The 15,268-nt window shown below is 37.8% G+C and overlaps 1 protein-coding gene across 1 annotated transcript in view; it reads right to left on the bottom strand.

Annotated features, from left to right (window-relative positions):
* The window catches only part of LOC135084790 (uncharacterized), a 49,928-nt gene that overhangs the window by 13,226 nt on the left and 21,434 nt on the right, over nucleotides 1-15,268 (bottom strand). The window contains exon 3 of the mRNA XM_063979528.1: nucleotides 567-2,020. Within this exon, the coding sequence (XP_063835598.1) occupies nucleotides 567-2,020 (1,454 nt within the window). The remainder of the gene's footprint in view (nucleotides 1-566; nucleotides 2,021-15,268) is intronic.

The following is a 15,268-nucleotide window of genomic DNA, read 5'->3' as shown; positions in this document are numbered from 1 at the left end:
CGACGAGAAACAGAAGGGAATGGTCAGTTAATCCGAGTTATTTGTGAGAGTTAAGTTACGGAATGCTTAAGCTTTGAGCTTTCTTCGTAAATGTTCTGATTACTACATTTTGAATCAAGGTATTCTAATTTTGAAACGAATCTGAATATGTGTATTGAAAGCCGGGTCTCCAGCGCGTGTTTTGTCCTACACAATCTTTTCTTGTAGGCAATTTTGTTGAATGTTGACATTTTTTTGTTGATTGTGTAGAGAAAAAACACGCGCTGAACGGCTACTTTGAGACGGTCCAAAACTATTTTAAATAGAAAAACATACATATACATAAACATCACAACCACATACACAAACAGGAAATGTAAAGAAAACACAGAAATGAATGAAAATGATTAAGATATAATTTATTGTGATACGAAAACAATATGAAATAAAGTAACGAATCCACTCTCTTGGTACAAGAGAGTGAAGTCGTCAAAGAAAACAAAATGTAAATAATTTCAACTATATACAAAGTAACATGCTAAATAATAGAAAGAAACGGTAGAAAAACACTGAAATCTGTCATTTACCTGAGAAGTCTGTGCTGGCGTCAACGTCCAAGGAACAACTGCCAATCGAATCCACGGATTTATCCATGACTTTTACAGTGAGCTCTTTAGCGCCTTCTTTTAACAAGTCCGTCTCTTTAACTTCAATTTCATACACCCCAATGCTGTCTAAATCATTGTCAAGATTCCTCACATCATTAGATTTCGGAGAGACTGTAGAACTCGGTAATTTTATGTCAGTGTCATCTGTGTTTATGGTCAGAATCGAATCAGGCTTGCATGAAAAGTCCCCGGATAGATTTTTGTCTAATATAAGAGTGCTTTGGCTTGTGAAGTTGCTGCGTATAGGCTCTATGTACTCCACGTCGTCATCATCAACGAATATGCCGTTGGAATGTCCGCTCGGGCCTTGTTGGGGCGTCGCGTCTTTAGGGACCGCGTCTATAACTGGCTGGGTCTTAATAAGGCTGCGATAGTAATGACTTTCGAGCTTTTCCAGCTGTCTTTTTGTGTCAGAAGACTGCTTCTTGCGCACCGAATCTATAATAATTGGAAGATTTAGAAGATCCGGCGTCTTCTCCCTCTGATTCTCCCTTTTGAAAAGCGGTGAGTCATCGCTTTCTAGCTCGAAACGTTTGTACTTCGACGAGCAATAGTCATCGATTGACGACGTATCAGACTTTTTGGAATCGAAGAATGTGTCGAGGGAGAAAAAGGACTTTCGCTTTTTCTTAGGCTGGCTGGCTTTGTCAAAATTTGACTGCACGAACGGATCACCCGATTTGAAATTCTGCACGCAAATGTTGCTCGTATTCACGAGGGATTTCGGTCGAGATTCCTTTGGGAGACTTAGCGGGACTCTGTTGGTTTCTATTTTACGAGAATCTAGGCTGAGAGTTTTGCGGAACCTTTCATTGAGGTTCGCTAGTAAGAAATGTCTACGCTCAGTCGATTTTGGGGTGACGTTGTACGAACTCTGTTTGCTGCTAGAAGGCTGAGAATTTGGAATGTATTCTGTGTACTTGAATTCTATATCATTTTCAGAGTAGTCTTTCTTATCTTCCGTTTTACCGTACGGTTCTGATGGGCATAGAGAGGACTGCCTGTTTTCAGGTCTGTGAAACGAGAACGAGCCACGGTTTGACGAGTTGTGTTTTTTGTCACAAATGCAGTTGCCAACGCAGTTGAGTTTTATGCATCTCCGGTCTTCAGGCTCGAGGGAGACGTCGTGGTCTTTTGGAATGTATTTGTCTGGCTTATGCTTGTGAACTAATAGGTCTTGGCGGATTTTCTCCAGTCTCTCATCACCTTGGAGACCTCTGGTGTACTTCGATTTAGGTGGTCTGAAGAACCTGATACTGCCTGTTGAGTGAGGATCAGTGGATCTTCGTCTCACGAACGATGGGGAGTCGGATATTTTGTTGACCCCTAAAAGTAGAACCGGCGATTTCTTGTCCTCTTCGTCGGGAAGGTCGCTGCAAAAAAAAACAAACAGTTTATTTTTTTCATCTTGTACGAAAGGTCTGTGCAAAGGCGTTTGCGAATATGCAGAATTAATTTTCGTTTAAGCTGGCCATTTAGTCATTTGATTTAAGAGTAAAACTGTTATTTCTCGCAGCAATTTAACTCTGATTCAATCAAAATAGTTAATTATAATGATTTATAAGCTTGAATTTTATTCTTAGGAACCAATATTATAAATATACAATATTTACATTAATATTTAAAAAAGAACCAATACTCGTTTAAAAGTACAATTAATTATCTTTAAGATGGATTGCTTGTTGTTACGAAATTTAATTTTATATTAATTATAAGACATTTTAACGAGTACTGGTTCTGAGTAGTCTAAAACATGATTAGAAAAGAAACAAGCATTAAAACAAACAAAAGATACTCACACAACAACACACGAACACAGATAAGGATTAGAAATGAAAAGAAAACGAAATTAGATAGTTACATAAACAAATTAAAACACCTAAAAAGTTATTAAATTAATGTAACGAACAACATTCGTAAATGTTTTTCAGAATTCGATGTTTAAACCTTGAACTTATAAGATTTAAAAAAAGAAAATCCTAATTTTTGCAAAATCCCTTTGGCTGCACGCCTTTGCATTTTCCCAAACGGAATATTAAATGAAACAAAAAATGTTTGCCAAAATCCAATTCCTACCACGCTGCCATTTAATCCATTGCCTAAACTGGCATGTGGTTGATTAATCTTTATTGACTTGAACTGTAACAACACAGATTGACACAGTAAGCCTAGTGAGTTGGATAAATACAGAGGAAAGTCACGTATTTTTTAAAAGGATTTGTAAGTTGAGGTACAGTAGTCTGAAGAAATAAAGACTTTTCCTACTTTCACTTAGGTTATCAAATTGAAAAAGTGTTACGTTTCCATACAAAGTAGATTAGCACTTAATACTGAAGAAGAAGCTTCAGTATTAAGTGCATTACTCGTACCACGACCATAAAACGACACTCCTATCGCATTCCCAGTGGCCCTAGACACCTGCCTGTAATAATTGGATTTCCTTTCCCATGATCCTTGGTCTACTCTTTTTCTGATGTTGGGACCAAGAGGTATTAAGTAGGATAGTGTAGGTACACGGGTGTATGTGAGTTTTGTTTGTAGGTTTTTTAGTACGGGACTATTCCCACCTCTCGTTCTCGCAGCTGTAACTCCTGTGCAGCCAGGATCTACAGCTTGTGAAGGCCATGTTTGTCCCGCGGAAAAGTTAAACTGTCATTGGACCCGCAACGAAATTAATCAGAAGAATAACGGAATTTAATCAGAATAACAATGGAATTCGAAGTTTTTAGAGTAGGATAGCAAGCCTTCTCTAATAGGTCCCATTGCGATTCAACGAAAACAAAATATTGCGTGTGCACGACTATAAAAAGGCACCAATGTGGCAAGGCAGTGGCAAGGGTGTGTCAGGCTGTACTATGAACGAGTTGAATGTTTCTTCCTTATTTTGTGGCATAAAACCTTTTCTATAAATAGGTAAATCTGGTCTATCACCTGGCTTTGATTACCCAGGTGATCTAAGTGAACTGCAAGCGACAATTTGGTGTCCTTTGATCACCCATGGATAAGATGACCTGAGTGATCAAAGGACACCCAACTGTAGCTTGGAGTCGACTTTGATCACCTGGCTTTGATCACCCGTGAATAGATTGTATCGTAATTCTAGATGAAGTTAACCATAAGGCACTGTAACATAAGGACATGATTACTATCTCATGCTCATGCCCCCTAGACATGTGGCAAGAAAGACGTGACAGTTGTAGATCGAAAATTCGAAATCGCTTCACGGAGCGAAGTATCTACAAAAAAAAAGCTGGAGCGAAGGGATTTCGAAATTTCAACTGTCACATTTTTACCACTTCCCTAGGGGCCCCCTTTCATAAAACCAATCAACATAGTTTAGTTAATATCAGCTGGTACAACATAAAAAAATCTGACAGAATATATTTCAATGCATAGGTAATTTTATTTAGAAGCTACTCATATTGTTTGTAATAGCTTTGCTAAGATTGTGATAGAGGTAAGTAATTTATGTGAATGAAAACAATTATTTATTATCAATTCAACAGACTATGCTTGTCCGTTACCTAGTCGCCATGTTACAAGCTTATCATAACTCTATGTCTTTACTAATTATTATTGTTGGAAAAATTGTCGTACTAAATCTCCCACATTGACTTCCCACGAGAGCGTACAATATTTATAACCCTGTAACGGTCATATCGTAGGTTATACGGAAACGATGGCGTGACTATACTCATTAGGAGTCAGGACTGTATGAATATCAGGATCAAGGGCATCATGACAAGAAGGCAATGATATTAAAATGACTGAGAAGTTACAAATATACTGCAACAAGGAGTGATCTGTCGCTTTTCTTTCACGATGATGATGAAGTCGAACCTTAATTTCGAACTCCTCCTATGTTCTTCTGATAAATTTCGTTGCGGGTCCAATGACAGTTTAACTTTCCCCCGGGACAAACTTGACCTTCACTGGTTGGGTTTTTATTGGCGGTCAAGCTGTAGATCCTGGCTACACAGGAGTAGCAGCGGTGGGAACGAAAGGTGGGAACGCTTTTGTTTGATGATGATTATGAGCTCATCGGTCTGCCAAGCAATAAAGCAAGGGGGCTATATGTAGGCGTACTCCTACCCAGCTCCTGGCGCGTCTTTCCGTTCTATACATGGCCAGAACGCACCCATAGGAAACTGCTCGTGTATATTTTGTAGTGCCTGTTTGTAAATCTGTGACTCCAAACTATACACGAATTTTGCGTACTGATCGTGTATAGTTTGGAGGAGCTTAGTAAAAAAAGTCATCTCCAAACTATACTCGATTAGTTTCTACTACACCACTTACACTTGACTAGAGTGTGTTTAGTTGATATTGATTTAGTAAAATTCAGTAAAATATGGAACTATATTTAAAATCACATTTATTTGATATTATTACATAAAATATTATTATTTTACTGAATCTATAATAAATCTAGATTTTTAACACTATTGTAAGTGGTTTTTGAAATTAAATTGATTAGGTAGATTTCAAATTAAATAACAATTTAATTAAAATGAGAGAGAGTGAGAGAAGAAAGTTCAACGTGCATTAAATACAATATTATGCGAGACTTCAAATGCTAGGTTTGTATTGTCGGCCGTTTGGTGTAGTGGTTCGAAACGGACTACTATTCCGGAGGTAGCGGGTTCGATTCCCGCACAGTACAAACATTTGTGTGCATGAACATATTTGTTTGTATTGGACTGGGTGTTTTCTATGTTAATAAGTACGTATTTACAAAAAAAAGTATTTAAGTATGTTTATATCCGTTGTCTAGTACCCATAGTACAAGCTTTGCTTAGTTTGTGACTAGAAGCGCAGTGTAAAATGTCTAAGGATATTTATTTATTATTTTAAATAATAAATAAATATCCTTCCTTTTATTTATTTTATTTATTAACTTTTATCTCAAGAATAAAATCATTTTGACATATTTCCATACCTACGACAATTGGTGAAATATCAGCCCCAAAACAAATATCTTTTCTATGGCAGAATAAGAAACACCAAAAAATCCTTTATCAAAACAATGACACGTGTCGAAAGATGATTCAATGTTTAAAGTAGACACGCAGATATGAATTAATATGTAATAGAAAGAGAGGTCAATAAGTCAAAATGACTAGCATGCAACTACTTGCGTATAAATTGTAATCACGCACTTATTACAATACATACATGATTAGTCTGTATGCGTACTGGCGATGTATATTTTGGAGTAAGATAATTGACCTAAGTCACTACAAAGTATACGCGAGCAGTACGCAGCATATGCGTACTGGTCGTGTATAGTTTGGAGGAGCTTAGTAAATAAAGTCATCTCCAAACTATACTCGATTAGTTTCACACCCTTGCGTTCTGGCTATGTATAGAACGGAAAGACGCGCTCCTGGCCCATGTGTACCCTGCATACTTATATTTAAAAGGCATGATCATCACTTTCTATCAGGGGAAATGCTTCCTCATGGATAAAAAAAGTAAGTACCTAAGGGCATACAATTTCAAGGAGGGGGCAGCTCACTTGCCCTACCCCCTCTCGGTAAGTTTGCAGAGACTCGATTTGCATTCGAGATCTCGAGGTCTCGATTTCAGGAATGATGCTACAATGCTTGGCATCGTGATTAATTATGGTAGCCATATTGATGTTCTGCAATGGGTTTTCTACTTGTTTGTCACAACTGAGTTTAGTCAATTTGAGCCTACTTTTATTGTTTTCTTCCAAAGTAGACAAATAAATCAGACATAGTAAAAGCTGGTACTAAACTTTCACTGTGACAACTTTCTTTAAAAGGCACTATCTTTCATTTTAAAAAGGAATTCCATGTAACCCCATCTCCCATTTGCGACCATCAATTAGCAGATCTATTTCAGACTAGATCCATTGTCTGCTGTTTCTAATACAGATACGTGCAGTAGACTTTCTTTGAGATTCTAGTTGGTCCAATATGTAGTAATATGTTGGAGTCAACTTTACATTAAGGGACCTAAGTTGGTGCATTGATCAAATATTGGAAGCCAGTCTTCGTACAACATCAATCGTTATTCGATGATTTTTCTCCACACTGAAGATGTTGATGTGATTTTTTTTATGCATAACAAGGCAGATATTTGACCATAATCGCACCTGATGTTAAGTGGGATGCAGTCTAGGATGGTATATGCCCTGTAAGTCGTGTAAGTGCCTATTCACTCTCGTCTTGAAAACGCCCGGATTACAGTCTTCGGGAAAGACAGCAGCAGGCAAGGAATTCCAGTCCCTAGCTGTTCGCATTATAAAAGACTCATCATCAATTTGGGATGATGATGGAACGCAATGGTAAGCCTCGCCATTCGGTGCACCAAACTCAGAGGTCGCGGGAAGCACCTGGATACGGGACTGTTCCCACCTCTCGAGCCCACCGCTGCAACTTCTGTGTAGCCAGGATTTACAGCTTGACCGCCAATAAAAACCCAACCAGTGAAGGTCAAGTTTGTCCCGGGGGAAAGTTAAACTGTCATTGGACCCGCAACGAAATTAATCAGAAGAACATAGGAGGAGTTGGAAGTTAAGTTCGAAGGAAACACCTGTGGGCTGAGTGTGTTTTATAGGACTTACTGGGTCCATTTATATTGTGATAGATCCATGTCTGTCCATCAACAGTCTACTTTAGCGTGCGATAGAGCAATTTGTCCATGTCTAACCAACGGGACGCTAGTGTTGGGAACATACAATGAGGAGACATCAACACGCATTGTCGAAATTAACGACAGCTGTATTAAAGTGCCACAAAAAGATTAATTGTTCTCCAACTCCATCCAGTTCATCAAAAAAATACCTTAGTGACTTATACCTTCTAAAATGAATGGTCATATGCTTTTATTAACATGCTACTATAAGACAATAACTTAGCTAAGCACATTACAAGGAAGAAGCAGTGCCTGCTAACTTCTCTTCAACTTAGTAAAATGCTGTGTTTTTCTCCTAAAACATTCATTGATTGATAACGAATTAGTCGAATGTTTACACATATTTTACAAAATTACAACCGTTTGGTGTAGTGGTTCGGAACGGACTACTATGCCGAGAGGTCCCGGGTTCGATTCCCGGCCGGGTAGAAATGGAAATGATGAATTTTAATTTCTGTGACGGGTCTGGGTGTTACTGTATAATTATGTATGAATGTATTTACAAAAAAAAAAGTATTTAAGTATGTTTATATCCGTTGTCTAGCTAGTACCCATAGTACAAGATTTGCTTAGTTTGGGACTAGAAGCGTAGTAAAAATGTCCAAGGATATTTATCTGTTTAAAGTTATAATACTTATAATCGATATTACCAGCACATCACTAAAGCCTTTCATCACTCAGGGTACGCTCCATCGCGCATACTGTACAGCGCTATGTTTAGCCGCACCTCAACAAAAATGGCCGACTGTTATGGCGCGAAAAAACAAATGAGATTTGCATAGACTACGGCTAGGTTTATGGCCTAAGTTTTTTATAGTCAGGAAAAATATGAACAGTTATTATGGCTTCATTATCCCAACTAATCCCAACTAATATTATAAATGCGAAAGTAACTCTGTCTGTCTGTCTGTCTGTTACGCTTTCCCGCTTAAACCTCGCAACCGATTTTGATGAAATTTGGCATAGAGATAGTTTGAGTACCGGGAAAGAACATAGGATAGTTTTTATCCCGGTTTTTGAAACAGGGACGCGCGCGATAAAGTTTTTCTGTGACAGACAAAATTCCACGCGGGCGAAGCCGCGGGCGGAAAGCTAGTGGATAATAAATAGAGAATTTATTCGAGATTATTCCCAGAAAAATATCACTGATTTCTGATCAATAGTAATGAGCACTATAAATTGTGAAAACGGTATAGGCACGTCGTAATGTTCCAGCAGTTAGAGGTAAAATAGCCAGTTCCTCTGTGGTTGAGGATTTCGGGTGAAGCTCGCTTCCACCTTAGACCTGATCATCACTTTCCATCAGATGAGATGCAGGCCAAGAGCATCCTCGTTGTGGATAAAAAAAGCATTTACATAGGGCCACGGCATATGCTGAGTGGGGTCCCGTTGCAGTGGGCATCTTGTTGGTGGGTGGGTGGGTGTTGGATGGGTGGCACTGCTCAGTTTACTCTTGTTTTTATTTTTTCTTCTTCCATTATTATGTCTATGTAATTGCCTGTATTTGTGTGATGTCCATTGTAATAAATGTATCTTTCTTTCTTTCTTTCTAATGCTCGTGCTCGTGCTTATCATACAAAATGTTGCCCCCATATGGATTCGAACTCGCTACCAGGCTACCAGGTCTTGATTACAAGACCGGATTACCGGTATGTGAAACACTTGTCCAGACGAATAGATACGCATTAGGTTTCTGTAACAGATCGAATGATAGAAATCGAATCTTTTCAGTAATAAAATCACCACGGTATGTAATGTATCGGAAGTGCACCCACGAGAGTTTTACGTAATCGATAAAAATCGTAACAATCGATTCCTTATTGGCTGTTATAATCGAGCGATTAGTTAAAGTGAGCGTTAAATTCTGCTTTCCACATCCGCCAGATGTCGTGATTGAGTTTATATTTGCATGCAATGTTTTTGCTTTTATTCGATTAACTTTTTTCGAAGGAAATGGCCATTAATCATGTTACGATGTTCACTTATTTATCATGTCGCAAAAACAGTTTTCAGCAGTCCATAAAATCTAAGTAACATTTTGTAGGCAACAATCCATTGTTGGAGCGCACACAACAGTCTTACTTTTGAAATAATTCCTCAGGATTTTTGCTAAAGTAAGTACTAAGTCAAATATTTGCTTAAAGAGGATTCTAGTGATTCTCTACAAACCTTCACTATAATGTTCCCACCTACAAGTTTTATCATCTCTCTATGGAACCTACTAAACAGAGAACTACACTTTAAGGCTGAGTTGCACGTTGCACTACCTAAACCTTAACGGTAACTGTAACGCTAACCGGTGCTTTTTGTATGGAGTCTGACAGATTTCTGACGTTTGTTGAAGTCAAAGTAAGATGGTGCAACCCAGCCTTAGTTGTGTAAATTCCTAAGGACTTTCGCTAAGTAGGTAATCAAATTATGTATTTGCTTAGAGAGAATTTCACTTCCTTATCGAATTCGTACAAGCTTTATCATCTATGGAATCTACGAAAGAGAGCAGTCTTTGTACACCTCAAATAAAGAACAAAAATTCAAACTTTAAAAATTATAATAAAAATACACTTTTTTAAAAACAAGCTTTTATTCTGAATTTCGAAAGCTTGTATCGCGCATGGAATTTATTCCTCTTTTTCTCTGTTCGAAATTCAGAATAACAGCTTGTTTTTAAAAAAAGTGTATTTTTATTATTATTTTATTTTACACTTTTTAGTTATATCTTAATCTCAGGACCCTGGACATTCCAACGAAAAAAGAAGCTCGAAAAGACATCCAACGAACCCAAACTCGATGAGTTTCCGCCGTTTTGTTTAGGAGTTCCTATGGCCACCTCCCGACTCCATCATCAGACCAGCTCAATGGTACCATAATATTGCATTGTCATCGTACTTACATAAGTATACCAAATTTCAGCTCAATCGGTTGAGGAGAACTGGTCTTAAATTCAGTTGCAAGATTTGTCCCACACATACTAACAAGTGAAGTCAATATAAAGCTTGTAATAATAAAATAATAAAGCTTGTAAAAACAGAACATAACTTTGTAAACGTCAAAAAGTTCCCACCAATTTCAAACGTAGTAAATTCCGTTACCGGCCAGCATTACATGAAGAAAAGTGCCGCGAAAAGCTATGATTACCATAAACAATAGTTGCGCAAGAGTGGTGTCGTTGACCGCGGTCGTGATTCGTGACTGACCGCGGCAGGTGAATGATTCTGTGTTAGAATTTGAGTTATCTGGCCGATAGCCGAGCAAGGGTGTGCAGTAGGACCAGCGAGAACTACTGTTAAAACTGCAAAGACTTAAGTCAAAAGAAAACAAGTAGGTAAAATCGACTTCCATCCATGCGAAGCGGGAGACGGAAGACTGAAAAGGAGCAGGAGAATGAGTTATACGACACGTAAAGGGGTGAAATTAAGAGGACCTAATTATGGTGGTTCCGGCTATTCTTGTCGGCCCCCTAAGGATGATGGTGGATCCCGCCGTGTAGGGCGGGACGTCCGCGGAAGGCGCCTTGTTCGTTTCTAGTACCCAAGGCGCCGACCACTATGCGGCAGAGGGAACACCCCAGGTTTTTAGTGGGTTCGAGGCCGGCGTCAGGTATGGACACTATGGACAGGTTATTTTCCTGGATTAAAAAAAAATGCACGTCTAGCCAGTACGCGTGACAAAATCTCCGGAAAACACTGAAGCTTTTCTTTGTCACGACGTAAATAGTAGACATAGGTTAAAATTTTATTTCACACGGGAAGAAGCCATTGGAGCAACTGACTCTTCCCCTTTTGTGACAATAATAAAGCATTAGATCTGTCTGTCTGTACCAGTACTTCAGATACCGTTTGGCGCAAATGAGAAATAACATAGTTGGAAAGATGATTCCTTTGTCTTTTAGTACATAAGTAAGTACCCGTAGTGTCCATGCAAAGTTCTAAATAGCGTAAACCACAAACTTTTAGACGACTGACGACATTATTTGGAAATAAAATATGTTTAGCTAAGTACGATACAAATCCATTATGGTTCTAAATTATTTTTTACTTTGACTATCTCTTTTTTCTTCGGAACCATGGGACACTTAGGCTGGGTTGCATCATCTTACTTTAACTTTAACAAACGTCAAGAGTCTGTCAAACTCCATAAAAAAAACACCGGTTACCGGTTAGGTGGTGCAACTCAGCCTTATATTATGTTTTTGAAGAAGTTTGACCCTGTAAGTTTTTAATAAGACTTAAATAAATTATTAGGTGTTCTGTGTATTGAAAGTTATTTGCATATTGATGAATTTACAAAAAGAAAATGCCATACATAGAATTTTTCTCCAGTAAACCTTTGGGATTAGAGGCGGTGTATAACTTTAAGCTAACTAAGCATTATCAGAGTTCAAACCCCATCAAAAACCAAGTCGACCCCCAGCTACGGTGATTCGTACAAATTGGTAATTGTCGAAACGAGCCATAATTCTATTTTGGGCAATTGACTGATTTATTTGATTAGTCACGCATTCACGGACAACTTCGAGAATCGATTTAGATTCGATTTATCTGTCTTTTTCACTCGTCTGGGATGGTGGTAAGAGTGAGGGAAAGAGGTGATATCGAAGATGTTCTGACCTTTGGACTTGGTTGATTTGGGGTTGATAAATAAATAATTATGTGGGTTTGTAAGCGTTATTATAATGGTCGATATTTTTTGGTGGCCTAAGATAGTTTATGTTGTTGCTTCTTATTGATTTTTTTATGACTGGCAACATAACAATCCAAGTTTTTAAATCATTGAGAACTTTTACTACGATATTTTTCCCTCCGCTTTCCCTAGGATTTCGGTTTCGAGTTTTTTTAACTGAACGTCAAATAGGTATGTACCTATCCAGCTTTTAAATCGCGCGCGTTGTCCTTTTAAGTTTATTTATTTAGGAACCTAAAAGGACAACGAAACAAACGAATTTTTTATGCCAAAGCTTGTGAGTTTTTTATCGCAATCTTGAAAATTGTTTGGTCCTTCATAAAAAATGTCTGCGTCAAAAGGTCTTTGACCCCGCAGCTGTAGCGTGTAACAACACAGATTAAGTACCTACTTGTTGTAATACTTGAAACAATTGTGTTTATAAGTACGAAATATGTACTAGCAAACGTAGGTATGCAATTAATACAGTGGCATGCACGCCAATACGTCATAATGGCGTGATTGGATTTCATTCATCATGACTCAAGGGAGTTAGGGTAAAGGCATGCGTTTAATAGCTGTAGTCTATCATGAATTCATGACAAACAAATGAATGTGTCGACATAAGCTACATTTTTGTTGCAAAGTAGCACCTATTGCAATGATATTAAGATATCCCAGTGAATTACTATGTGTTTGTTAATATTCTACATAATTAAAATTATAATTTGCATACGAATCCATTGAAATTCTTTTCATAACTCTGCGAGACGGTCATCCGCAAAATGCGACTGAAAGTTTAGGATTATCTTTCTAGTAGGAAATAAGGAATATTATTTTAAAATAAAAGAACATCCTATCAAGTTAAGAAACGGTTCACAGATAGGATTTTATTTAACACAGAACATAGAAATTTATTTTATGATCTGTGGGATTTAAATAGCAACACTGAAGTTTGAAGTATTCAAAATTTCCTAAAATCGGGAATAGAAACCAAATTCTAAGAGTAGGTATCCAATTTTATAAAAATATGTATTCTGGAGTCTTCGTATAACATGTTGAGCTACCCAGTCTAACGACTGGTCGAAGTCTAGACACATGTCACCTTTTTTCAAATGGCAACTCTCGTTCATCACCACAGACAAGGAAAGTCGAACGAAAGCGCGGGAAACAGCTGTTTTTTGTGGACCCTCGGCTGCTACAGATACATTATGCATGAGGCACTTTCTGATCAAATGTACTGATACAAGTAAAAGCTAATGTAGTATGTGTACGAATTCCTCTATCTACCTATTCATTAAGTCGAAGGAAGCAGAAACATTGCTCCAAATTTTTTGAGTCGGTATCTTCTACTTTTCTGCCATATTTGTATATTCTTGGAGGTTGGAGCCAATGTGGCAATCGGTATTGGACAAACCTTAGATGCTTGGACTAGAGACGGAAGTTTGCAAACATTCTTGTATTTAAAGATTACTTTAAACCTTTTTTTTGTCTCCTGTCATCCGCTTTGCATTGGAGGGAAGTTGAACCTTAACTTTAAACTCCTCCTATGTTCTAGTGATTAATATCGTTGCGGGTCCAATGACAGTTTAACTTAACCCAGGACAAACTTGACCTTCACTGGTTGGGTTGTAAGCGGTCAAGCTGTAGATCCTGGCTACACAGGAGTTGTAGCGGTGGGAACAAGAGGTGGGAATAGTCCCGAAAACTTTCTTGTATTTATCCTTCTCAGTAATACAATAACAGAGGCAAAGCTCCTTGAGTTTCATTATTTTAACTCAAAATTACCGTTTATAAAAATGTAAAACGAAAACGAGTCAACTGGATTTTTAAAAAGGATATTACTATTCTCTATGGTCACAATAAATAAGCAACTTAGGCTGAGTTAACCTAACCTAACTTTGACCGTAACTATAACGATAACCGGTGCTTTTTGTATGGAGTTTGACAGATTTTTGACGTCTGTTAAAGTTAAAGTAAGATAGTGCAACCCAGCCTTACTAAACTTTTGTAAACAAAACACTGTTATGCTAATTTTAAAGATCCTTCGAAGTCACTATTTGCAATTTGAACCTTAAAGCCTAGAAGCTAAACTGACTTTTGAATTGAATTGCTAAATCAATCCGTTTGACTAACCTAGAAAGTATTACGAAAACCAAACATGGCTGCCGTTCCCACAGATGACATAAGCACACGACGAAAACACGAGTTTTAATGCAATTTCTTAGCCTACGAATGCAATAGATTTTTGGGTCGAATGTAGAAATAATTTTGGCATAGATTTTTTTATCATTTTCACAATGAGATGAGAAAATCCTGAGAAATTAAGGCTGGGTTTTTTCTTTGTCGCCGAGGAAATGCTTTGCGCACCGTCACCGCTGCCGGGGAACATGGTGGTGTGTGATAGAGATGAGACGTATTTACTAGAACAGATCCACACACTAGGTATTTTACAGTACTAGGCGGCACCTATTCCAATTTTTTAAATACTTGATCCACCTAGTATTTTATAAATTACACGATTTCCGACCCTACCATCAAAGTAATAGAGGTTATTATTGCGTAATCCGTAGTCGTGTATTACGCGCACCTAGTATTTCTCGCTAAGCTTATGTGCGAACGTAGAGATTAACTCCGTCTCTGTCTGACCAAACAAATTTGAGTGCGACGAAGCAAACGCATACAAACGTAGTCAAACCATATTCATGTAAATAAGAAAAAATATGTAAATATTTTTATGAAATTGATATCTTTTAAATACGCCAACTTTTAAGTTGACAGTCCAAAGCCCGTTGAAGTATAAAGGGAGGAATTATTATTCAATTTCAAATTGCATTATTCATACTACGGTTGTATCTTTAAAAAAAAAATGTATTTTAAAGTCATATTACGTGGATTAGTCCGCACTAGTCGCGTCAAGTATGCTAAATTACTACGTACTAGGTGGAATAGGTATTTGGATCGAGTATAAATAAATACTAGGAATAGGTGCACCTAGTATCAAATTTACCTAGTATAACCCATCTCTAGTGTGTGATTGGATTCCCGGCACCCTGAAAAAGGCGCTCCTCTTTCCTGAAAAGAACGGGGTATACCCACTAAAAACTTCGCGGCGTTCCGTCATCGCCCGAGTGGGGGTGTCTTACTTTAATTATAAAAAACGTCAAAATTCTGTCAAACTCCATATAAAAACGCCGGTTAAGGTTACAGTTACGGTTGAAGAAAGTGGTGCAACTCAGCCTAAGTAAAATTAATTGATGTCAAGTGTAAAATTTTATAAAAATTACTTTAAATTAATA

Source organism: Ostrinia nubilalis, chromosome 27, assembly GCF_963855985.1.
Source record: "Ostrinia nubilalis chromosome 27, ilOstNubi1.1, whole genome shotgun sequence".
Taxonomy (NCBI): Eukaryota; Metazoa; Arthropoda; class Insecta; order Lepidoptera; family Crambidae; genus Ostrinia; species Ostrinia nubilalis.
The sequence above is the reverse complement of the archived record's forward strand: the minus strand, read 5'-3'. Positions and strand labels throughout refer to the sequence as shown.